General features: G+C 37.4%; 1 protein-coding gene across 1 annotated transcript; it reads right to left on the reverse strand.

Annotated features, from left to right (window-relative positions):
- Positions 1-515: 515 nt before the first annotated feature.
- On the reverse strand, positions 516-24,244 carry ccdc142 (coiled-coil domain containing 142). Its single transcript, XM_039653806.2, has 14 exons — positions 23,971-24,244; positions 23,831-23,857; positions 23,691-23,747; positions 22,036-22,094; positions 20,595-20,658; positions 16,326-17,738; positions 13,620-13,706; positions 13,404-13,547; positions 11,659-11,822; positions 9,575-9,694; positions 8,078-8,192; positions 4,819-4,996; positions 3,040-3,251; positions 516-1,560 (listed from the first exon to the last, which is right to left on the reverse strand). Exons 3-14 carry the CDS (start codon positions 23,740-23,742, stop codon positions 1,304-1,306), a joined length of 2,865 nt encoding a protein of 954 aa, XP_039509740.2. The 5' UTR covers positions 23,743-23,747; positions 23,831-23,857; positions 23,971-24,244; the 3' UTR covers positions 516-1,303.
- Between the last annotated feature and the right edge of the window lie 1,826 nt (positions 24,245-26,070).

The raw sequence follows: 26,070 nt of genomic DNA on the forward strand, positions 1-26,070 counted from the left end.
ACTGCCCTTCATAGAGCTCATGAAACTCATTAAAAAGCTTTATATGTTCTGTCAGACTTCTGTGATATCCTCTTGAGACCCAGAAAAAAAGCTCTTTTAAATTTAGTAGTTTTTCATGCCATTACATAAGAAACATGAGCATAAGAAACATTTTTATTTTAACCTTTTTAAATAAGAGATGTTATTCATATCTCATGCTACGTGTTCTGTGACATCAGGACTCAGACATTAATTAAATTCAATATGAATGGGATTTTTTTTTTTCTTCATTCACCAATCAGTTTTTATGTTTCTGGATTTTTTAAACAAACTTTGAATAAAGATGATTCTCAACTATGTTATGAAAGATATAATAGAATGAATTGATACACTACTTTACTTCAGTCAATATTTGGGTAAAATGGCCATAAACGTGTAGTCCCATTCAATACACAATATAATATCTACACTTTAATTTGCATATTAATCTGTTCTTGGGAAACCTGTAATGAAAAAATACAGGAAAAATATTTTCATATGATCAACTGAGAATTTAATACAGCTAATAAAATGTTCTGTCATTATCCTTTAGTATGCATTATTTGTAGGGGTGTAACAATATATTGTGTTAATATATCAGAATACAAAAATGCAACATGTATTGTGGATAATTCACCCAAAATTATAATTACTGTGCATGACTACAGTACTACACTAAACTACTATATATAATGTTGAATATAATGTATGATGCAGTGGGGTGATATGTGTGTGTGCTGATAATGCCAGATGTTACCAGTAAAAGTGTCCGACATTATTATAAATATATCTAGTCAGAGACAGACATCATCATATTCATCTACAATAATTCAGTGTTTTCATCTTCAGAATCATGAATATTGTTATTCTGGTGTCTCTATTGTCCTGTTTCAGCACCAACACTATTCATTCACACACACTGCAATATCACATTTAGCATTTTAATCAACAGTTCATTTTTTTGTTAATCATTCATCATGTCTTGGAGTATTGCAATAATATCATATCGTGAGTTGTATCTAATTGTGACATGAGGGAATCGTTACACCCCTAATAATTTATGTAAAAAACAAACAAACAGTAAAATCCCCATCAAATATCACAATAATAAAATTACTCAGCATTTAGATACTTTGGCAATAGACTTTTGGAAATGAATATATGAAATATGTAACTATTTTCACAGTTTATTCAGAAAGGCAATGAGTGCTACACGTGTGAATTCAGTCACTTCATCGGTGAGTCCGTCTGATGTGATTGACAGGCGGATGCGGCCCGTCTCCGGCTACGGCTCGGATCTGGAGAAGCACTGCAGGCCCGGGAGCTTCCAGCGGGAGCCGGTGTGTATCCGCAGGTCCAGCCACTCCTGCTGAGCCGAGGCCAGGTAGGACTCGCAGGACTCGGGCGGGGCGGTCAGCAGGTCTGGGGTCAGTGAGCTCTCGGCTCGGGTCAGGGCCTGGTGCCACGCCGCCTGCACATCCATGCTCTCCAGATTATGGAGATGACCCGCCGCCTGATCCATCACCTGAGCGCTGTTCGGGCCTGAGGGACACGGCACACGGGGTTAAAGGGGTCGTTCACCCAAAACTGAAAATTAGCCCATGATTTATTCAAGCCATCCTTGGTGTGTATGACATTCTTATATTAAGTTATATTAAAAAATGTCCTGGCTCTTCCAAGTTTTATAATGCCCGTTTCTGTTTTGAAATCCATAAAAGTGCATCTGTGTTCAACTTTGAGGGTGAGCAAAAATCAGGGTCCGAAATGAGCGTTTTGGCTCACCCGCCACGGGGACTGGTAGATGAAAAAATCCACCGGCCAAGCATATTTTTTACCGGCCAAAATAATAAACAGCCTTTTAGTGTCACATATACATCAATTCATATATAGGCGATATTTAAACAGTTTTGTCATTATATTTCTGGTCTATTATTTTCCATTTTTACTTTTATTTACACACATATTACACAATTTTCACACATTAAAATAATATTTTTGTGGTGGTGCCTATGAAAATAGTTCTGTACAAATTAAATGTATTACAGGAGTAGTTCACTTTAAAAAAACTTTTGCTGATAATTTACTCACCTCCATGTCATCCAAGATGTCCATGTCTTTCTTTCTTCCGTCGAAAAGAAATGAAGGTTTTTGATGAAAACATTCCAGGATTTTCTCCATATAATGGACTTCAATGGGAACCAAACGGTTCAAGGTCCAAAAGACAGTTTCAGTGCAAACTGTTCAAAGGGATTTAAACGATTCCAGACGATGAATAAGGGTCTTATCAAGCGAAACGATCGCTCATTTAATAAATAAATAACAAAGTTTAAGTTTTATAAGCTCAAATGCTCGCCTTGCTCTGTTCTGTGTAACTCTCCTGTTCGAACTTGTTCATCAAAATTAACAAATCTTTTTTCGAGTCATTTGGTTCATTCAACGAACAAAATGAACGAATTGACTCAGAAAAAGATTCATTCATTTTGATGAACGAGTTCGAACAGGAGAGTCACGAACGCGCATCACAGAACAGAGCAAGTAAATTTTTAAATAAGTGATCGTTTCGCTTGATAAGACCCTTATTCATCGTCTGGAGTCGTTTAAAGCCCTTTGAACAGTTTGCACTGAAACTGTCTTTTGGACCTTGAACCGTTTGGTTCCCACTGAAGTCCATTATATGGAGAAAATCCTGGAATGTTTTCATCAAAAACCTTCATTTCTTTTCGACTGAAGAAAGAAAGACATGGACATCTTGGATGACATGGGGGCGAGTAAATCATCAGCAAACGTTTTTTTTAAAAGTGAACTACACCTTTAATTGTATATTTAATAAAATATATGCAATAATAATATATAATAATTATTAAAAAATATATTTAATTTTACTCTACCTATTTTTTTTTCTCCATTTACTCTGACTGATCCGATCAGTGACTGAAGGACTGATTGTTTTAACCATTGATTAAAATGAATCGGTTCAAAGGAGTCATTAACGGATGTGTTCGTGTTGTGTGTGTGACTCACAGCAGTGTCTGAAGGGCTCCCAGCCGCGGGAGGGCAGGTAGGGTTTGGCCAAGGGTTGCTGAAGCAGGCACACGATGGCACTGTCCACCTGATGAAACACACGGAGAGACAGCAGCTTCTGGAGCAGCTCCTCCGACAGACGGTACTCCTCCGAGCGAACCAGGTCTCGGATCGAGTCGAAGTCCTGCTTCAGCTGCAGAGCGCCCTGGATGCTGAGGGACGATCACGCAAACACACAGTGAAGCGCTCGTCCAATACTCCTCACACACACCGACAGCCAGAAATTTGGGATTGGGAAAATTTTTGATGCTTTTAAAAGAAGAAGTCTCTTCTGCTCAGCAAGGCTGCATTTATTTGATCAAACATACAGTAATTTTTTTACAAATATTTTTGCAATGAAAATCATCTGCTTTCTACGGAGGCGTATTGCAATTAATCTGAATTAATGAGTTAATTTTTCTTGAGAAAAAAATTTTTTGCTCTGTTTTTCTGAATTAATGAGTTAATTTTTCATGAGAAAATTTATTTTTGCTGTTTTTCTGAATTAACTCATTAATTCAGAAAAACAGAGCAAAAAAAAAAATTCCATTAAAAATTAACTCATTAATTCAGAAAAACAGAGCAAAAAAAAATAAATTAACTCATTAATTCAGAAAAACAGAGCAAATTTGTTTTCTCATGAAAAATTAACTCATTAATTCAGAAAAACAGAGTAGATTTTTTTTCTTCAAGTGAATGCAATACGCCTCCGTAGCTTTCTGTGTGAATATATAGTGAAGTGTAATTTATTCCTGTGAATTTATTCCTGTGAACATGATTTGATGTTCAAGAAACATTTTTGATTATTATTAAATGTTGAAAACAGTTATTTATGTACAGTTTATTTTCAGAATTCTTTGATGAATAGAAAGTGCAAAAGAACAGCATTTATCTGAAATAGAAAGCTTTTGTAAACATTAAACACTACTGTTCAAAAGCTTGTGTTTAGTAAGGATTTTTATTTTATTTTTGGGGGGAAAGAAATCAAAGAAATCAGAACTTTTATGCATCAAAGATTAATTAAATTGATCAAAAGTCACAGTAAAGACATTTTATTCACAACAGATGACTTACATTGTTTTTTTTAAGGATTATTTGATGAATAGCAAGTTCAAAAGAACAGCATTTATCTGAAATAGAAAAGTTTGGGGTCAGTAAGAGTTTTTATTTTATTTTTTGGGGGGGAAAGAAATAAAATAAATCAATACTTTTATTAATCAAAATTTTTTTAAATTGATCACAGTAAAGACATTTATAATGCTACAAAAGATTATATTTCAGATAAATGCTGTTCTTTTGCACTTTCTATTCATCAAAGAATCCTGAAAAAAGAATTGTATATGTGTATATCTATTTTCAACACTGCTAATAATCATAAATGTTTCTTGATCATCAGATCCTCATATTAGAGTGATTTCTAAAGGGTCACGTGACTCTGAAGACTGGAGTAATGATGCTTTGATCACAGGAATAAATTACACTTCACTATATATTCACATAGAGAACAGATGATTTACATTAGAATAATATTTCACAATATTACAGTTTTTTCTGTATTTTTAATTAAATAAATGCAGCTTTGGTGAGCAGAAGAGACTTCTTTTAAAAAAAATGTTAAAATCGTACCGATCCCAAAGGTTTAAACCGCAGTATGAACTTATCCCAGCCCTATCCTCCGTCTACTGATACTCTACTGAGAGTTAGTTGACGTGTGTTTGGTTTGGCAGTGTGTTCACACACCTGAACTTGATCTTCTGTGTGAGTATGTGCTCCATCCAGGCCTCCATGAAGGCGGTGGTGGCCTCGGCGAGGGCCGGCACACGGGCTTCATCCGGCAGGGTCTGAGCGCTCTCCATCACCTGCCCGATCACGCTCTGAGCCGCACACGCTGCGTACTCGCTCGGCCTGCTGGGAAGCTCTGCAAACAGCCAGGGTTTAGCGGCTCACGAGCACACACACACACACACACACACTGCAGACGAGCATGAGGGGCTTTCGCAACAGTGTTGGCCGTGTTCGCACCGCAGGAACTGGGAACGATTTTAGCTCTAGGATCTCTTTTAGAGACGGTCTAAACCGGCGCTATAGGAACCACCTTAGAGTTAGTGTTCACTGATTGGCTGAACACACGCGAAACACCAGCAGCCGCCATTTATAAAAAAGGTGTGTGAACACACAGATGGGATATATATACATTATATTTACACAGTAAATCTTTATATATTTTTGATTATATATATATATATATATATATATTATATGTTTATATATTTATATATATATATATAATGTTTATATATTATATTTATATATACATTATATATACATTATATATATATATATGAAGAGTTCAGATGCAAAAGCCTCTAAATGCCATTTGAAATTTTCTTCTTTAATGATGATTTTTATCAAACTTGTATATTTAAGTTCAGTAATTTCACTTAAATAACAATTATAGGTAATTATCATTGCCATTTATAAAAAAGCTGTGTGAACACACAGATGGGATATATATATACATTATATTTACACAGTAAATATTTATATATTTTTGATTATATATTTATATAGGCTATTATATGTTTATATATTTATATATATATATATATAATGTTTATATATTATATTTATATATACATATATATATATATATATATATATATATATGAAGAGTTCAGATGCAAAAGCCTCTAAATGCCATTTGAAATTTTCTTCTTTAAAGATGATTTTTATCAAACTTGTATATTTAAGTTCAGTAATTTCATTTAAATAACAATTAATAGGTAATTATCATTGCCATTTAAGTGAAATTATTGAACTTAAATATACAAGCTTCATAAAAAATGATCATTCTAGAAGAAAATTTCAAATGGCACTTAGAGGCTTTTGCATCTTAACTCTTCATATATACACACACACATTATACATTATATATACGCCTATATATTTACTCCAGAAACTAACTCGACTCTACGGCCATTTAAAACAGTAATAGCCTCTCAACCTTTATGAATGTGACATACATAATAATTCACCTTTGATATTAAATGCAGTTCTATCAAGCGGCAACAGTCTAATCTGAAAAATTAAGCCTAGTTCAAAAAACTGCAATACGGCGAAAATCCGCGAGAGGCCGGTCCCAAAGGGAGCAAATAGACCCCGTGTTATTCACAGCATAGATTCATGCTTTTACAGGTTAGTTTTAGCTATGCACTTTTATTGTATTTTTGGATCGGTTCCGAGTGCCTGACAACTGTGAGGGGGGGGGGGGGGGGGGGATCTTTTTTCTAACTTGTTAGTTTAGTTCGTATATAGATATTAAATATATGACAAATAACGGCATGGTTAACTTTGATTGACAGCTGATAACTAACAGGCTGCACCGAGAAGACACAACACAACACATCATCACTTCTGTATCCTTTCTGAACATTTGTATTGAAATATCCTACATAAAACGGGTTGCTCTGCTATAAACTGCACTAACCGACACTGTACTTCACTCCATTTGTTCCGGTAAGTGACATTCCACTACTATTTTACTTAAGTTAGCAGTATTAACTAGGGCTGGGTATTGAGACAAATTTCACAATTCGATTCGATTTCGATTCACAAGCTTGCAATTCGATTTGATTTCGATTCGATTCAATATCGATTATTTTGGATATCAGTTACAATAAATGGCCATTTTTCTCAAGGAAATCAAATCTCTTAACTAATGCTGTAAACTATGGGAGTCTAGTTGTAGCCTATAGACTTCATTAGCCTAATATGAAGGTAATAATGAACTGTTGTGTAGCTATACAAACACTTAAATTACACTTATTTATTTTTATAATAAGAAGATTATATGAAATATAAACATTTAAATGGTGGCTGTCATAAAAACTTGCCAGATTTATTCAAATATGCATTAAATATTGAAGAACATTAAGATTATAATGTAATATGGTGTATATATTTAGCAAATTGCTCCTCTCTAGAGTTATTTTTTCTAGCTGACTAACGAGTTTATGCGGGTTTTCTGAGGTAAATATGACGATACATTGATTACGAGCTGTTTAACTGACGTCTTTCCACGGTTGAAACGCTGATTGAGCGAATCAATGTGACATGATAAGGATTTCGATAAGTTGTACTCTATCTTTTAACACACTTTCAGATGCTCATTCATGTTTATTTGGCGCTGTGACTGGTATTATTAAGCCGGAAGAGAGATCAGCGCTGCTGCTTCTCCAGAGCGATCTCACGCCACAGCGACAAAACGCTATTTATGTTTTTGAATTTCTAAAGAAAATGGACGTAATTTGAAAATTGAGACTTTGTTTCATATCAAATGACAAAGATTATTGCGTTTTTTAGATGCGCGCAGCCGCGATACAATGTCCCATTCATTCAAATGAAACAGGATGACTAATCGATTCTTGAGATTTAAGAATCGATATTGGTTCGTAAAAATGAGAATCGATTAATATCGAGAAATCGATATTTATTACCCAGCCCTACTATTTAGCATCAATGTTTGTGGGCAGTGGCACTGCAACAGTTAGCATACCCATATATGGATTGGCCAAAATGTGGGCGGGGTTAGGACTTTAAATGCTCTGAATGGATGATGACGTGGGGCGCTTGTCAGCGGCATTTGTTCTCCGTGTTTACCTTCTAAAAAAAATTACACATGCATTTGTGTGCTCAAAGTGAGAAGTTGTCAAATGACTGTGTTTCTGCTGAGCAACACTGGACATCTCGGCACACGCTAATAACGGTTCATCACTGTCTGCTTGTGTACAACAGTTCTGTCTGACGGCGTATTAGACCATCAGACAGTTTGTATACTGTGAACACGGAGAATGTGAGCGCCGTCAAAATAAAAGTGTGTCTTACGTCACTTCAGAGTTACTAGCAGTGCGAACGCAACCAGGAAAACGCTCCTATGGGAAACATTAGATCTCGGGGAAGCGTCCGGTGCGAAAGCCCCTATTAACTAGAGTGTCTGTACCCGTTCTGTGACTGGTCCTCCAGTGTTTCGCTGACGGCATGGTTTGCTGGAAGATCTCCACAGACATCTTCTTACAGTCCATAGAAAAGTTCCTCAGGACGAGATCCGAGAAAGCCTGCAATACGAGTCAGAAAGCACAGATCTTTCTCATAAGGCATTTTGATCAAATGAGTTTATCATTTTATTGTTACTTTACAACGTTAATTTCAATGTTTCTGCAGCGGTATGGCTCAAAAGCGTGGGGTTAGTCAGATTTAATTCAGATAAAGATTTTTTTTTTATTTACAAAAGAACTCTTTTTATCACCAACGCTGTGTTTATTTGATCAAAAATACTGTAAAAACTGTTACATATTTTTACAATTTTAAGAATCTGTTTTCTATGTGATTATATAGTGAAGTGTAATTTATTCCTGTGATCTTCAGCATCATTACTCCAGTCTTCAGTGTCACATGACCCTTCAGAAATCACTCTAATACGATGATCTGATGATCAAGAAACATTTATGATTATTATCAGGTGTTGACAATTCTTTTTTTCAGGATTCTTTGATGAATAGAAAGTTCAAAAGAAATTCATTTATTTTAAATAAAATTATGATATTTATTTTTAATGCATCCTTGTAGATTCCGTCGAAGAAAACTCGTACTGACCCCCATACTTTTGAACGATAATGTACTTAATCTTCATTATTACTGTTTTTAAAAATTTTGGAATAATTGTGAAATCTACAAACATTATGAAATAACAGAAATGGAAATACAGGACACTTTTTTTGGTGCTTTCATTTAGGGAGATTCTGACCAAACGAATAAGAGTTCAGATCATTGAGTACTGAGAGTAGAAACTGTTGTCCAGTGATGTCCGTTTATATTAAATGATCAAACCGGATCAGCAGAAGCCAATCAGTGCCATTCAAGCCTCAACATTTGCTTGTGAATAGAACTTGAGAAAAGATGGTGACCCTAAATAATTTTGGTGACCCTTTACTTTCTTTGTATGGATTTCAATTCTTCAAAATATCGTCTTTTATATTCCAAAGAGGAAACAAAGTCAAACAAGTTTGGAAAAGATGCGAGGATGAGTAAATGAAGACAGAACTGCAATTTTTTGGGTGAACAATGCAACTAACAATGAACAGGTGAAACTCTGCAAAAGTCCAATAATTCAACGTAAAAGGCGAAACTAATATATTATATAGACTCATTACATGCAAAATGAGATATTTCAAGCCTTTATTTGTTATAATGTTGATGATTATGGATTACAGCTTATGAAAACCCCAAATTCAAAATTAGAATATTGTGAAAAGGTTTTCATAAGCTGTAATCCATAATCATCAACATTATAACAAATAAAGGCTTTAAATATCTTGTTTTGCATATAATGAGATGTGGTTTCATCTTTTAAGTTGAATTACTGAAATAAACAAACTTTTGCCTGATATTGTAATGTTTGTAGTTTGACCTGTAATATCCCGATGCTGTGAGCGCTCACCTGTAGATGTGTGAGAGCCTGAGCGAGTGAGGCTGTGTGCTGAACCACCAGACGCTGATCCGAGTCTCTGCCGACGGCTGCAGCGAGCTGGACCAGGCTCTCCACCGAGCCCTTCAGATCCTGAACACACACACACACACACACTACATCAGGGCTGTGTGATATGATGATTTAGATTGTGAACGATTAAAACGTCTCCACGATTTGCCTTCGTAGTATTGTGACCAAACACACAGTACACACACACACACGTTCAGTAAGGCAGGTTGTGCTCACGTGACATTGCATTTTAAAGCCTTGCCAGCTGAACTTTCTGGTCACACACTGTTCTGACTTAACCTATTAAAACCAGATCACGCATCTGTGTGTGTTTACCTTTAAGACCGGTTCGCGCATCTGAGCGTAATCACCATTAAGCCCGGCAATCATTTTTAATGGTGTCTGCTTTTTATGCCATGTTTTTATCTGCTATAGAGCCTGAGAAATTAAGATTTTAGTAGGATTTCACAAATTTTGACAAATATTTCTGGAAACCAAGGGAGGGGTTTTTAGAAAAGTACTTAGGCATAAAAAAGCCTTGTTTAGCTGGTGTTTTAGGCCTAAATGGGTAGGGATACTCCACTTTTTTTGGAAATAGGCTCATTTTACAACTCCCCCAGAGTTAAAGTGTTGAGTTTTACCGTTTTTGAATCCATTCAGCCGATCTCCGGTTCTGGCGGTACCACTTTTAGCATAGCTTAGCATACATCATTGAAGTGCACATGACCATTAGCATTACTCAAAAAAAAATTACTAAAGTTTTTTGATATTTTTCCTATTTAAAACTTGACTCTTCTGTAGTTACATCGTGCACTAAGACCGACGGAAAATGTAAAGTTGCGATTTTCAGTCTATTATGGCTAGGAACTATACTCTCATTAATCAAGAAACTTCACTGCCGTATCACGAGTGCATCAGGCGTAATGATATGACGCAGCGCCTGAAAATAGGCTAATACCGAGCTGAGGACTATTTTCAGAGTATAGTTCGTCACGGAGACTCACTAGTAGCCTAGACTTGTTGTTTAACGACTGCGCTCTGTTACCGGTGGGCGTGGCCTCCTAGGGCAGCGAAGCAAGTGCATTATGGGAGTTGTTGTCTTTCATCCACATAAGCCAAAAATACATTTTCTGGCTTTTCTCAGTCTAGAAAGCTACAAATTCAAAAATAATTTCACATTTCTAATACATAAATGACCCATTTTAAATACACATTCATCTTTCCAGAGGTGAAGTGACCCATTAATGTTAATCAAACAACTAAAGACAAAGAGAAAAGCACACACTGCTCCTGACTGCATAACTTCAGTAGCTTTAATAAGAATCGGTGTCTATTTAATTTAACCCTTATGTTAGATTAAAATGCAGTGTTGTAGTACTCGAGACTCGGACTCGTCTCGGACTCGGTCTCGAGAGCATATTTTAATGGTCTTGGTCTTGTCATGGACTCGTGTCCATTTGGACTCGGAATTGACTCGTACTCGAACATTTTTTTTTTTAGGACTCGGAATTATTCCCGAGTCCACTCGAGTTCAATTAAAAATATTTTTCATGATTATTAATGTATGTTAATAAAATATTTCTTTAAATTGATTGACACGCCCAGTGATTGGCGATTTTCTAGTGCGCAACTGCGCATGACAAATTGTAATAAAATTACTTTTAACACCACCTACTATGTGGCCTTTTTACCCTAAACTGATCATATTTTTAAACTCTAAGTAAATTCAGCAAAAAAAAAAAAAGGATTTCTCTAAGTAAATAAAAGTAAATTAGGTAATCAACCCTCAATGGTCTCGGTCTCGACTCGGACTCGACCGTCTCTGGTCTCGGTGTCGACTCGGACTCGACTCTCTATGGACTCGGTCTTGACTCGGACTCGACTCTCTCTGGTCTCGGTGTCGACTCGGACTCGAGTGAGGTGGTCTCGACTACAACACTGTTAAAATGTATATCCTTTAGCAGAAAAATATGTATTTTATATGTAAATATTTTATATTTTAGATGTAAATATGTATGGATGGTGGAGGTGAGTGTTTAATTTACCTTGAGATCTCCTTGTGTGACCAGCAGGAACTTACTAAGGGACCAGGAGGCCAGAAACTGGTAGGCTTTACCCATGACCCAGAGCGTGGAGGCCTGGACGGTGACGACCGCCCTGCACAACAGCCCCAGGTGAGTCTCCCGGAGACTCCTGCACCAGCGCTCACCTGGGGAAACACATCATCAGCGGGATGAGCTCAGGCGTCTCGTGCACCTTCAACAGAGGCCAAACCGGGGATAGGAAAATACTGCCACTTCCTTACAGAGGCAATATTAAAATCAGAATATATAAAAAAATATATGAAATTATATTCACAATACACTATTTTTTAGCTATTTACTTTATTTGTATTATTGCTTGTCATTTCTTTATTTCATATTTACTTTATTAACAATAGTTAATTTATTATCTGGAAAAACTCCAAGCTATGTTTAATAGAAAAATGTATCAAATAATGTTTTAATTAGTGCTGGGCAACGATTAATCACATCCAAAATAAAAGTCTGTGTTTGCATAATGTGTGTGTGTGTACAGTGTATAATTATTTTGTAGATATAAATGAAGAGTTCAGATGCAAAAGCCTCTAAGTGCCATTTGAAATTTTCTTCTAGAATGATCATTTTTATCAAGCTTGTATATTTAAGTTCAGTAATTTCAGTTAAATTGCAATGAGGATTACCTATTAATTGTCATTTAAGTGAAATTACTGAACTTGAAAATATAAGCTTGATAAAAATGATCATTTTAGAAGAAAATTTTAAATGGCATTTAGAGGCTTTTGCATCTGAACTCTTCAAATACATGCATTTATATACAATGCATGTATGTTTTTTTTATGAAAAATGTGCTTTATAAATATAAAATATTTACATATATAATATAAATTATGTAAATATATATACAGTACATAATTCAAAAAATTCTTAAATATATACATGCATGTGTGTGTATTTATATATAAAAAATAATTATACACAGTACTATAGATGTGCTTAATTGTTGCGCAGCACTAATTTTAATGTAATTTGATTATATTTATATTATTTAGTTATATATACCATTTTAGTTTTTGCTGTGAATTTATGCCAAACTTTTGAATGTTAGTGATTTATTTAATAAATCAATATTGTAATTCAATGGGGCATTAAAGTAAAGAGATTTGTAAGGCTACAAAAAAATATCAAATAAATGCCGTTCTTTAAAACTTTCTATTCATCAAAGAATCCTGAAAATTAAAACGTATCAGAGTTTCCACAGAAAAACTGTTTTCAACACTGATAATAATCATAAATGTATCTTGAGCATCAGATATTAGAGTGATTTCTGAAGGATCATGTGACTCTGAAGACTGGAGTAATGATGCTGAAAATTCAGCTTTGATCAAAGGATATAAATTACACTTTACTATATAATCACATAGAAAGCAGATATTTTACATTATAATAATATTTCACAATTTTAACTATATTTTTGATAAATAACTATAGCATTGGTGAGCAGAAAAGAGCTTCAAATACATTAAAATGTCACCAGCCTCAAAGCTTTGAACGGTAGTGTAGATGATGCTAGTTTTCTAAATGACATCATCATCTGTTAACAAACAACTTCAAAGTTTACACTGTAAACTGTAATATGTGGATTTTCTGTAAAGCTGCTTTGAAATTATGTGTGTTGTGAAAAGCGCTATACAAATAAACGTGAATTGAAAAGATGACGGGAGTGTGTGTGTGTGTGTGTGTGACGTTACCGGGCAGGAGCTTCAGGACGGTGTGTAGAGGAGGGAAGAGCTGGAGGATCAGATCCATCGTGGCCGTTCTCACGACACATCTCTCCTGCTTTACTGCAGGATCACACTTCTCTCTCAGTCCCGAGCCCAGCGACACACACATCACTGCAACACAACCACAATCAACCTCCGAAGACTCATCCGATGGGTCATAATGTGATAATACACACTACTCACTCTCATCCCAGCGTGAGAAGGCGGCCGTAGACGAAACATGAGAGCAGAAACTGCTCAAACCTGCTTTACATTCCTCTGGAACAAGATCTGGAAACACACAAAGGGAACGGAGAAGAGGTTTAAACACAACTTTGATATCAGAATAACAAAAGTCAAACCTTACGCACAATATACAGTATCAGTCACTATATTAGTATTGGTTAACACTGTTTCAAATCTTAAACAGTTGTTCATATTTTCTGCTGTTCATATTTTCAGACGTTGTGAACACGTCTGTACAGAATCTATAAATGTAAGAAAAGTACACACATATCTGTAATTGGCCAACAAAACACAGCAAAACATGTCTAATTAAGTGCATCCCTTGGAAACGTGACATGAAATAAAACATTTTTTTAGAGAATCACATAAAAACGGTCACATATGTCCATATTTCACACCAAAATGAAACAAGTAATGCATAAAGAAGCTTAAGCCGATGAGAATTAGACGTAATTTGTATGAACATTATGCAAATTTTCCCAAATGTCATTAATTTATTGCAAGCAAATTGAGATATACATCAATTACATATACTTCAACATTTCTCACATTATCAGTTTATTCGCTATAGTTTATAAAATGGAGATAAATATGAGCAGAAGTGGATATTTGACTGGTTTTGTCCTTCTGTTGGACTCTCACACATGAATTATGTTGAATATCTGTTAAATTGAACTCCACAATTAGATAATACCAGTTTAGCTCAACCAGTGACCAAGCAATGCTTCATGTTGTTCAGTGTGTGTGTAAAAAGAGCAGAAAACACACTTCAGCAGAACATCATCAGCTCAAAGTGGAGGAGTCATTTTTGTTCCCAAATATTTATAAATGTCACTGGTAGTCTTTGTATAAGAGAGTTTATGGGTATAATATATCACAGTTTACTTTATTTTGCTCTCCTCACTTACATAAATGAATTAAAGTGTCCTGATCACACTAGAAAACGTAAAATATAGATACATATTTAGGTCAGTAGCAAGTTTGGGGTCAGTATGAATTACTTTTATTCAGCAAGGATATATTAAATTGATAAAAAAAGAAGAATATTTTGTTACATATCTTTACTATTTTAAATAAATGCTGTTCTTTTGAACTTTATATTCATCAAATAATCCTGGGGGGGAAATGTGGTTTTCACAAAAATACTTTGTTTTCAACATTTACATTTAAAATATATTAAATACAAAACATCTATTTTAAATTGTAATAATATACCATAACATGTCATTTCAAAAACATGAGAAGCTCTTACAAACCCCAAACTTTTTAACGGTAGTGTACAATCATGATTGCATGTAGTTTTTCTTTTGAATTTGAGGTTACATTTTATTTACAGTGTCTTGATATGTACTTACCGTAGTAATAACTGTAAACTATGCATAATTACATGCAATTAACCCCAACCATATAGTGAGAACGTACAGGTAGTTAATTGTTATTACTTAGTAGTTAAATGTATAATTACACTGACACTGATACCTTGAAATAAAGGGTTACACTTTATTTTTAAGGTGTCATTGTTACAGTGTAATTATATATTTAATAGGGCTGGGTAATAAATATCGATTTCTCGATATTAATCGATTCTCATTTTTACGAACCGATATCGATTCTTAAATCTCAAGAATCGATTAGTCATCCTGTTTCATTTGAATGAATGGATCATTGTATCGCGGCTGCGCGCATCCAAAAAAATCGCAATAATCTTTGTCCTTTGTTACTATTGATATGAAACAAAGTCTCAATTTTCAAATTACGTCCATTTTCTTTAGAAATTCAAAAACATAGATAGTGTTTTGGCGCTGTGGCGTGAGATCGCTCTGGAGAAGCAGCAGCGCTGATCTCACTTCCGGCTTAATAATACCAGTCACAGCGCCAAATAAACATGAATGAGCATCTGAAAGTGTGTTAAAAGATATAGTACAACTTATCGAAATCCGGATCATGTCACATTGATTCGCTCAATCAGCGTTTCAACCGTGGAAAGACGTCAGTTAAACAGCTTGTAATCAATGTCATGTATCGTCATATTTACCTCAGAAAACCCACATAAACTCGTTAGTCCACACTCGTTAATGTTCTTCAATATTTAACGCATATTTGAATAAATCTGGCAAGTTTTTATGACAGCCACCATTTAAATGTTTATATTTCATATAATCTTCTTATTATAAAAATAGATAAAAGTGTAATTTAAGTGTTTGTATAGCTACAAAACAGTTCATTATTACCTTCATATTAGGCTAATGAAGCCTATAGGCTACAACTAGACTCCCATAGTTTACAGCATTAGTTAAGAGATTTGATTCCCTTGAGAAAAATCGCCATTTATTGTAACTGATATCCAAAATAATCGAATTGAATCATAATCGAAATCAAATCGAATTGTGAAATTTGTCCAGCCCTAATATTTAAGTACGGAGTAATATTAATTAACATACTTACTAAAGGGTTAGGGTTAATTGCATGTAATTATGCATAGTTTACTGTTATTGCTACGGTAAGTACATGTAACACACTGTAAAATAAAGTGATACCGAATAAAGTGCAACAGATTTTGATGTGAAATATGACCACGCCATTTCTTTGCAAGATTCATCTATTAGCATTACATACACATTACACACATCTGACACTTCCACCCCATCATTATCACACACACACCTTCCACGCACGCGTGCCTGAGCCACGACACCAGGAGCGTGAGCGCTTCGTCGCTCCACAGGTTGAGGCTTCCCAGAGCGGCGCTGCACGACTGACGGTGGAAGAGTCGAGCGGCCGCGTCCCCGAACTCCCTCCACAGCAGGTCTTTATAGTGAGCGAAGAGCTTCATACCGCCCAGGTCCACACTGATCGTCCTGCAGGGCATTCTGGGTCGGCTCAGAGGCCTCTCCTCGCCTTCGCTGGCCCGGCGACAGATCACCATCGAGTCCTCCAGATCCAACGCTGGTTTCCTGGGAATATGCGGCGCTAAGAGATTGGTGGACGTCACCAGGACTTGAAAGAGAGTATCGAGACACTCTCGGTCTCGAGAGATGAAGGAGGCGAAGGGAAGATTCGAGGACCAGAGGCTGTGAACGGGCCTTCGGGACGCCTCGTCAACAGCGGCTTCGGTGTGTGTGTGTATCGCGGGTGAGGATGCGCGTCGAGGGTTGTTTGCGATGTGTACGAGGTTACTCTGTTGGGTAGACCATGTGTAGAGTTGCTCAGCGGCTTTCTTCGCTTGACTCCGGGCTAGGATCGTCATTAGCCGCTCGACGGGGAACGGTTTGGTGCGTCGAAGCCCTAAACTCCTCTTGTCCTGCAGGATCTGGTTGAAGAGCTCGACGGCACACAGCAGGTCCACTAAAGCGTCTCGAGGCACACGATCCGGCTGGGCTTCGGCGAGAGCGCGGAGAGCCGTGTGAATGCACTGCTCCATCAGCCACACCGCCTGTGAGCCTAACAGATCGAGCGTCCGCCGCATTGACGCGAGCGTTTCGACTCGGACGAAAAGCACACGCCGGAGACTGCGATCAGTCCGAGCTTTAGTCCTGAGAAGATCCCAATGGTTTACGTGAACCTGCATTTCCAGACATAACGCTTTAAGGCTGAGGCTCCACGTGGAGTTCGGTTGCCCTCTGTCGGCTAACAGGAGGCGAGTCCTTTCTAAAACCAAACCTAGTTGAGTTACGAAACAAGAGGCGAGGTGTGTTCGCCGGGCGTACTCGCTGAGGAACAGCAGCTGGGATCTCTGCTCCATCAGCTGCTGAAGCTGGCAGTAATGCTGGGAGAAGGCTGAAGCCTGGGCGTGATGGTGAAACTCCTCAGGGCACGAGGAGAGAGAGAGGTTTGTGACGCAGCCGAAGGGACGTCCTGACGCCGGGTCGTGGAGCGTGAGGCACTGAGAGCCGAGGCTCTGTAACGCCTGACCCAAGCGCTGGACACTCCTGGAGGAGCAGCTCTCGCTCTCCGAGTCCCAGCTGCCGTCCCTGCTCTTCTGCCCCATGAGCCACTTCAGGCTGGGGTTCAAGCGTGTGCGAAACAGAGCCTCCGCCCTCTGCAGGGATTTGGTGAACGGACCCTGGTACCAGGACGCTGGGAGGACACAGAAAGGCAGAATAAGCAATACTGTACAAGAGGCTAGTGCTGTATCGTGATTAAGTCACAGGCCGGCTAAAGAATCACACAATACAAATATTAAAGCTACACTGTGTAACTCTTTTACTTTATTCTTAGCTAAAATAAAAAAAATATATGTGCTGATTAAAGGAGTAGTTCACTTTTGAAAAAACTTTTGCTGATAATTTACTCGCCCCCATGTCATCCAAGATGTCCATGTCTTTCTTTCTTCAGTCGAAAAGAAATTTAGGTTTTTGATGAAAACATTCCAGGATTTTCTCCATATAATGGACTTCAATGGGAACCGGATGGTTCAGGTCCAAAAGACAGTTAATAACAGTTTCAGATGCAGCTTCAAATGTCTTTAAACGACACCAGACGATGAATAAGGGTCTTATCATGCGAAACGATCGGTTATTTCAATGCTTATTCCAAAAATGTAACTTTTCTAAGGACAAATGCTAGACTTGCTCTATTCTGTGAGGCGCGTTTGCAACGTCACGTAATACGTAATTACGTTCAAATGGTCACGGGCGACGTAGCCGTAAGTACAGAGTCAGAGTGTTTACAAGTTGAACGCATAGGTTGAACGTGAAAACTAACTCAAACGCCGTTTACAAAAAAGGAATTAAAAGGTAAAACAACGATGTCGGACGATTTTGATTCTGTACTTCCGGCTACGTCGCCCGTGACCTTTTGAACGTAATTACGTATTACGTGACGTTACAAACGCGCCTGAATAGAGCTAGGCTAGCATTTGTCCTTAGAAAAGTTACATTTTTGGAATAAGCTTTGAAATAACCAATCGTTTCGCATGATAAGACCCTTATTCATCGTCTGGTGTCGTTTAAAGACATTTGAAGCTGCATCTGAAACTGTTATTAACTGTCTTTTGGACCTTGAACCATCCGGTTCCCATTGAAGTCCATTATATGGAGAAAAATCCTGGAATGTTTTCATCAAAAACCTAAATTTCTTTTCGACTGAGGAAAGAAAGACATGGACATCTTGGATGACATGGGGGTGAGGAAATTATCAGCAAAAGTTTTTTCAAAAGTGAACTAAACCTTTAATGTATATTTACTTCGCTCGAGTAATAAAGTATTCTCGTGAGTGTATAATATGCCATTGAAAATACATACGGGTAAGGGGTTCGCCATGTTGCCCCTCCATCTTGAAAGTACATTAGCCAAACAGGGACATTCCCGCTTCGCCTTTCGCGTTTACGTTTGAGTTAACACTCATGGACGAGGTCGAACCGGAAGCCATGTTAATCTTGGACTACATTGGCCACCGTAGGAGTCAAAACGAAATCGGAATTGAGAGGAACGGAAACTAATAATCACTGGATGGTCATATACCTTTTCACCACTAGATGGGGGTAAAAATCACACAGTGCAGCTTTAAAGCCCAAAAACATGCATCAATGCAACTTTTATGAGGTTAAATCACTATAAGCATTCCTTCCGCTGGAAAAAATAGTCCCTGACCGTGAACAGCAGCGGAAGAACATTATTTCGCCATTAGGGGTCAGTAAAGACCGTGTTTATGAGTGAGTCTGTCAGTAGAGAAGACTTTATATTGAAAGGACTGAAACTTAGGCTCAATACCAATTCACCCCTCCGTTTTGGGCGTTCACGTCTAGGGGTAGGGTGTCCCGATTCTTGTTGAGATCGAAGGGTAGGGCGAAGGGATAGGGCTACATAGCCCTTGAAATGGAGATTTTTCAGATGCACACTCCAAACGGAGGACTACGAGAAAGTTCACAGAATGCATCGCAAATCACCGGCGAGATGGCTTCGCAAACGGTTAAACATTTAAATTTAGCATCAGATGACACCACCATGCACTTTATTTACCCTTATAATACTACTATAGTCATTTAAATTGAGAAATGGTATAATAAATTACTATCCGAATCAGAAGGAAGGAATGTTATAATCATCATGTTTCCTGGTTAAGAGAGGCTGCGCTGATTGTCAGTCGTTGTTATGGAGAAATTCTGTAATAACAGAATAATAACGCAGAGCCATCGCCGACGACTGATGACGTATTGGGTTCATGAAGGGTTGTTCCATTGCGTAGGGGAATATTTCAACCTCTGTTTTAAGGGCCAAGGGGTACAATTGAAAACAAGGGGTAGGGCCAAGGGGTGAATTGGGATTGAGCCTTACTGAGAACACGGAGAAGAAAACTGACAAATGATTAGCGTGTCAGGGCACGGAAAACTCCTTAGAACGGTTAAAGGGTAACTAAACCCCTGGTCAGAGCCTGACTCCACCCACTGGCAATATTTGATCTCCCAGCGGAGAAAGAGGGGACGAAATAGATGCTAAAACACTATCCTGGTCGTTTTCAATACTCACAATTCCAACTCCTGACTCCCTACAGTGGTTTTGACGACACAAGATAGTTTTTATACTGCCAAGGGCGTAGCTCGTGCGGTGAGCTGAAACCTGCGTACGTCACGAAGTGCGGAACATCCAACTGCAGTAGCCACCGTTCAACCTGAAGAGGGCAGCACTAAGACGTTTTTACACCATATATTGTAGAAATAGAAGACTTTATAAACAAATGTCAAAAAATTACTCGAATCAATGACTGTATTAATAAAGATCCATTCTTACAGATCATTAACCAGAAAAAGTTGGTTAAGTGTTTAGTTACTCTTTAAAAGGACAAGATAACTTTTTTTAAGTTCCTATGGGAGAAATGCGCCGAACATCGGAAACGATCGAGGTCCTCAATAAGATTTGTTCTCCGATTCTCGGAAGGGGAAAATCTGGGATAATCGGCCTATAACTCCTGTAGTGCGAGCCAGGCATTACTTACCATCATATTTCTCATTCGATATGTATTCCTCAGGAAGTATCTCTGAAAGGTCACTTGGCCTGCTCTGTAAAAACACACACAAATATGATTATCAGAAACATGTCATAACACATGAGTGAGGACGCCTTGTCTGCTGGGGTTATAACTCAAGAGAGATTTATCTCAGAGTTCACTGATGAGCAGAACGGTCATTAAAGGAGCTCACCTCAAAATGAACATTTCCTGATAATTTACTCGCCCCAATGCCATCCAAGATGTCCATGTCTTTCTTTCTTCAGTGGGAAAGAAATTAAGTTTGAGGAAAACATTTCAGGATTTTTCTCCACACGATGGATTGCAACTAACGTTTTGAAGTCCAAATCAATGCAGTTTCAAAGGGGTTTGAGGAGCTTCACACGGCTCTGCTGAGGAACAGGGTCTTATCTAGCAAAACCAGTGGTTATTTTCTAAAAATAATAAACATTTATATATTTTTAAGTTTTGTGTAGCGCACATACCCTTCGGCATACCCTGACATGCACGTCAATACTACGTGTGCCGCAAGCGCAGTGATTGGTCTGTTAGAACCGCTCCCGGGTTTCCCATCCTCCCTCTGCATGCGTAATTACTTGAGCCAGACCGATATATCGGCAGACCAATATTAGGCATTTTCCAAACTATCAGTATCGGCAGTTATAATGCGTCGCAGACCAGCACAAGACGAACAATCGTGGTTAAAAAGTATATATATTAGGGCTGTGCAAAAATTAATTGCGATTAATCGCAACCAAAATAAAAGTCTGTGTTTACATAATATATTTGTGTGTGCTGTATATAATTATTTTGTATATATAAATACACACACATGCATGTATATATTTAAGAAAACGTGTTATTCATATATAAAATATTTGTATTTATATAATATAGATTATGTATTTATAAATATATACAGAATTTAAGCGCAAATAATTCTTAAATATATACATGCATGCATAGGTATTTATATATAGAAAATAATTATATACAGCACACACAAATATATTATGTAAACACAGACTTTTATTTTGGATGCGATTAATCGCAATTAACTTTTGCACAGCCCTAATATAAATGTTTATTATTTTTAGAAAATGGTCGCTGGTTTCGCTAGATAACACCCTGTTTCTCAGCAGAGCCGTGTGAAGCTCCTCAAACCCCTTTGAAACTGCATTGATTTGGACTTCAAAACGTTGGTTGCAACTGAAGTCCATCATGTGGAGAAAAATCCTGAAATGTTTTCCTCAAAAAACTTAACTTCTTCTCCACTGAAGAGAGAAAGACATGAACATCTTGGATGGCATTGGGGCGAGTAAGTTATCAGGAAATGTTCATTTTGAGGTGAGCTACACCTTTAACATGTTCTGTGAATGAGGTCAGTAATGCGCAGGTGTGTTTGGGAGCGTGAGGCGGTGGGTCTGACCTGTCCATGATCCGGACGCTGGTTGTCAGGACCGTCAGCAGCAGAACGGTCCGTTTTGTCTGTTAGGGATCAGGAAAGGCAGAACACAAGCAAATGTTGAGGCTTCAATGGCACTGATTGGCTTTTGCTGATCTGGTTTGATCATTTAATATAAACGGACATCACTGGACAACGGTTTCTACACTCAGTACTCAATGATCTGAACTCTTATTCATTTGATCAGAATCACATGAAAAAGTGTCCTCATTTAATACTGTTTTTGCGGTCACTACTTCCATTTGTGTTCTTTCATAATGTTTCGAGATCATCAGATCATCATATTAGAGTGATTTGAAGGATCATGTGACACTGAGGACTGGAGTAATGATGCTGAACTTCAGCTTTGAGTTTATTCACATTGATAAATTAAACTTTATAATATATTCACGTTGAAAACCGCTATTTTAAAATGGTAAATTGTAGTTTGACTGTATTTTTTGATGAAATAAATGCCTTAAAACTGCATCAACATCAATGATCATGTTGGTCCATTTATCATGTTGAAACTAAATGATCAAAAACTCTGCAGAAACCCTTTCGTCATCTAACTGATGATATCTCACTATATCAGACTAAATGTGTCAAATGTGATCATCAGGCTTTTGAGGAAGGTTTATTTGTTCATCTCTCAATCATCGCTGTATTGTATTGCATTATATGTGTTAAAACTACAGGGCTTTGATCATTGAAATATTATCTGACTAAGACATTATTGGTAGATATTGTTATTTATAAGCATTTTATGTAAGGAACATTCCGTGTCAAATCAACCAAATTTCAGAAACTTCCCCTGCTCAAATTTTTAGATTTTGTTCATATTTTTTCGGTAGAAAGACAAACATAAATAGATTTCAAAGCCAAAATATTAAAAGTCACAGATGTATATTTACTGAGTAATGGGTCAAATTACAATATTCACCAGAGATTTGGAGCCAAATTACAGGGGTGTAAATATTACTTTGGAAAGATGGCGGCATCATTAATATTACTATTAGTAAATCAATATTAAATTAGTAAAATCTGTTCATTTTATCAATGTTTGTTGCAGTATATGCCAACAGTGACAGTTCAAACATGAAAAAAAGCACTTCTTGTGTTTTTTGCCTCAAGTTTGAATGCCTGTAACTCAAGAAAAATGAAATATATATTAATATCCTTTTAGATTCTGGTTTCAGATCAGTTTTTAAATCAAACTTTTCTGTTGATATCTTCATTTTAAAGGCTCTATATGGTTCAATCTCGGAGATATGGAGGTCTTAATGCGGCTCAGGGAATAAATGGGTAAATTTGAGACATTTTCAGTATTCATGCTTGAGTCTCTGAATAAAACTGAGAAGTTCTCACTTTATCATACTATACCATTAAAACCTTCCTATTATTTCATATGTCAGACGTTTTTCAATTCATTAAAAAAAAAATCTTACCAACCCCAAACTTTTGAACGGTAGTGACGTTTGACAGGTAGTTTATGCAACCATCAAAAGTCAATATTTGCCACAGAAAATTCAAGGCAATTTGCCAGGTTACAAGTACAACCTATAAAGCTGGTATTAGCGAGACTGCGCCAGTATCCTGTTTTAAAGACAACAAGAGAGATTAAAAGGTGAAGATGGCACCTGTGTGTGTGTGAGTGTGTTCCTCCTGAGATCCTCCTATTGACTGAGCCATCTCTCCTGAACACACACACAAACATCACGTACTAACCCACAGAAACAACACAATCATAGTAACAGTAACGTTACGTCTGAGAGCTTACCTGTTCATCTCAACGGGCATCTCTCATCTCAAGTCCCCGTAAATAAAGCGCAAATTATTAATAGCAGAAGAATGATTCAATACACAGCCTTGCTAAGTATAAATAACAGGTGAACAACACAACACTAGGTCGACACACACCTGTCACTGGACCCACATGAAAGCTCCAGGACGTGTTTTATTCCAGTGTTTTGGTATAAAGTCCTCCATAATACACTGATGCTAACAGGCTAGCTGAAGTTAACTGGCCAGTACAGCCCGCTAGCAATAACAGTTACTAATCAGTGCACACGACAAGCCTTCAGTTCAATTACTATTATAGGAAGACGCCTATTTCGAGAGGTATGTTGGTGGCAACAGGTTAGTTAATCCTCAGTTAAGCACATTTCCCGAACTTAGCATAGCATGAGGAGATCCGCCAATGAGAGGAGAGAACGCTAGACTCTGGCAGTGTGTCATTACCTAGCGAGCTGCCTAGATAGACAGCAGCGTTTATGACGCCCGAAATACACTACCGATGCCCAGAAGTGTTTTATATTATGTTTTGTTTCGCTAAATAATATTTAGATGTAGCTTACCTAAAATTGTACATTTTTTTGTCATTAGACTTGAATAACAAGGAGAGTGTACTACTGTCTAGAGAGAAAATAGTCCATAAGATTGAAACAGAAGCGGATGGCGCTAAACTGCATCACTGAAGAGAAAGCGAGCTTCAATCAAGGTCATTTCATACATAAAGTTTGTTTTCTGGGGTTTTAAAAGTGTGGTTGAACAGGCTACGGGTCCGTGGAAATGTTAAGAAAGAAACGGTGATTCAAATAAAGTTTCAAATGACATAACGATTCGAGTAGAATAATTTTTAAAGACTATTTCTTCTCTTTTTTTCGTATTAAATGCGTGAAGAACAGTAAAAACAACTGTCATCGATTCAAATGTGTCTTATGATGTGGTTTTACAGCAAAGTCCACCTTGAATCTTCTCTGAGAGATAAAGATCCCTAATCCTTTGGCTCCCTCTAGTAGACAACATTATTATGACAGTTTCAGTTGAAATGCCTGATAGTTAATTCGCTATTTTGCCTTGAACATCATAATATATGAAAGTAAAGCGTGCTTGCTCAGAATGACTTGTTATCAGATGTTTTTGAGGAGTTTGGACTTTGCACACAGTAATATAGACACATTTGGAAACATCACTCGCATCATGGTGGTGTGCTGTGCATGGTCCAGCCCAAGGCGTCATATACTGACGTTTTTGACAATGCGTATACATCCAACGCACATGGCCCCCTTTTAGCGTCAATATGAGACGCAGATATATATGGGCCAGAAGGCGCCTCCTAGTGGTCTAACCCTACCCCAGACCTACCCATAACCGAAGCATGACGTTAATGGGCGCCATGTGCGTTCGATTAGGCTTGTTTGAGATGTGCCTAGCCTCGACTGAAATGTATGCGAGAATAGGCGGCTGCAGTGAGAGGAGGAGTGAAAAAAGCGCAGGCAAGCTGGACAAATCTGGGTTCTCACAGTGGGTCGGACACCTGTGAGATCAAAGTCTGATATCACGGGATTCGCGCTCGTGCACGTGTTGCTAATAAACTGGATGTGATTTAAGTTCAGTTGCATTGAAAGTCTCCGTGTGGCCGGTAGTGAATGCTCGCTCTTGAGATCTAGCACGCACACGAGCACGAGCACTCTTGTTGCATTCTGAAACATCACCGCTAGAGGCCGCTAAAAACTCCATAGAGTACCTTTAAGTATTTCTACCTAGAAAAGGAAATGAATTTAACTGAATTGTTTCTTTGGTAATTTACCTCAAAGACTTCTAACGTTTGTTCGAACGCAAGGCCACTCACCAAACGCAGGCTTTCTCAGCAACACAAAAAGAACCTACGGAGGCGTATTGCATTCACTTGAAGAAAAAAAATCTACTCTGTTTTTCTGAATTAACGAGTTAATTTTTCATGAGAAAAAAAAATTGCTCTGTTTTTCTGAATTAATGAGTTAATTTTTCATGAGAAAAAAAATTTGCTCTGTTTTTCTGAATTAATGAGTTAATTTTTCATGAGAAAAATTTTTTTGCTCTGTTTTTCTGAATTAATGTGTTAATTTTTTACATGAGAAAAAAATTTTTTTGCTCTGTTTTTCTGAATTAACGAGTTAATTTTTCATGAGAACATTTTTTTGCTCTGTTTTTCTGAATTAATGAGTTAATTCAGAAAAACAGCAAAAATAAATTTTC

This window comes from Pimephales promelas, chromosome 9, assembly GCF_988280905.1.
Source record: "Pimephales promelas chromosome 9, fPimPro1.hap1.1, whole genome shotgun sequence".
Lineage (NCBI taxonomy): Eukaryota > Metazoa > Chordata > Actinopteri > Cypriniformes > Leuciscidae > Pimephales > Pimephales promelas.

What these genes read in the sequence shown, in the direction of transcription:
- ccdc142 (XM_039653806.2), bottom strand. Translation starts at nt 23,742, where the DNA reads ATGGCTCAGTCAATAGGAGGATCTCAGGAGGAACACACTCACACACAC. An exon ending in TCACACAAGGAGATCTCAAG is followed by an intron (nt 9,695 to 11,658) that starts GTAAATTAAACA and finishes GTGTGTGTTCAG; the next exon opens with GATCTGAAGGGCTCGGTGGA. An exon ending in ACACAGAAGATCAAGTTCAG is followed by an intron (nt 3,252 to 4,818) that starts GTGTGTGAACAC and finishes ATCGTCCCTCAG; the next exon opens with CATCCAGGGCGCTCTGCAGC.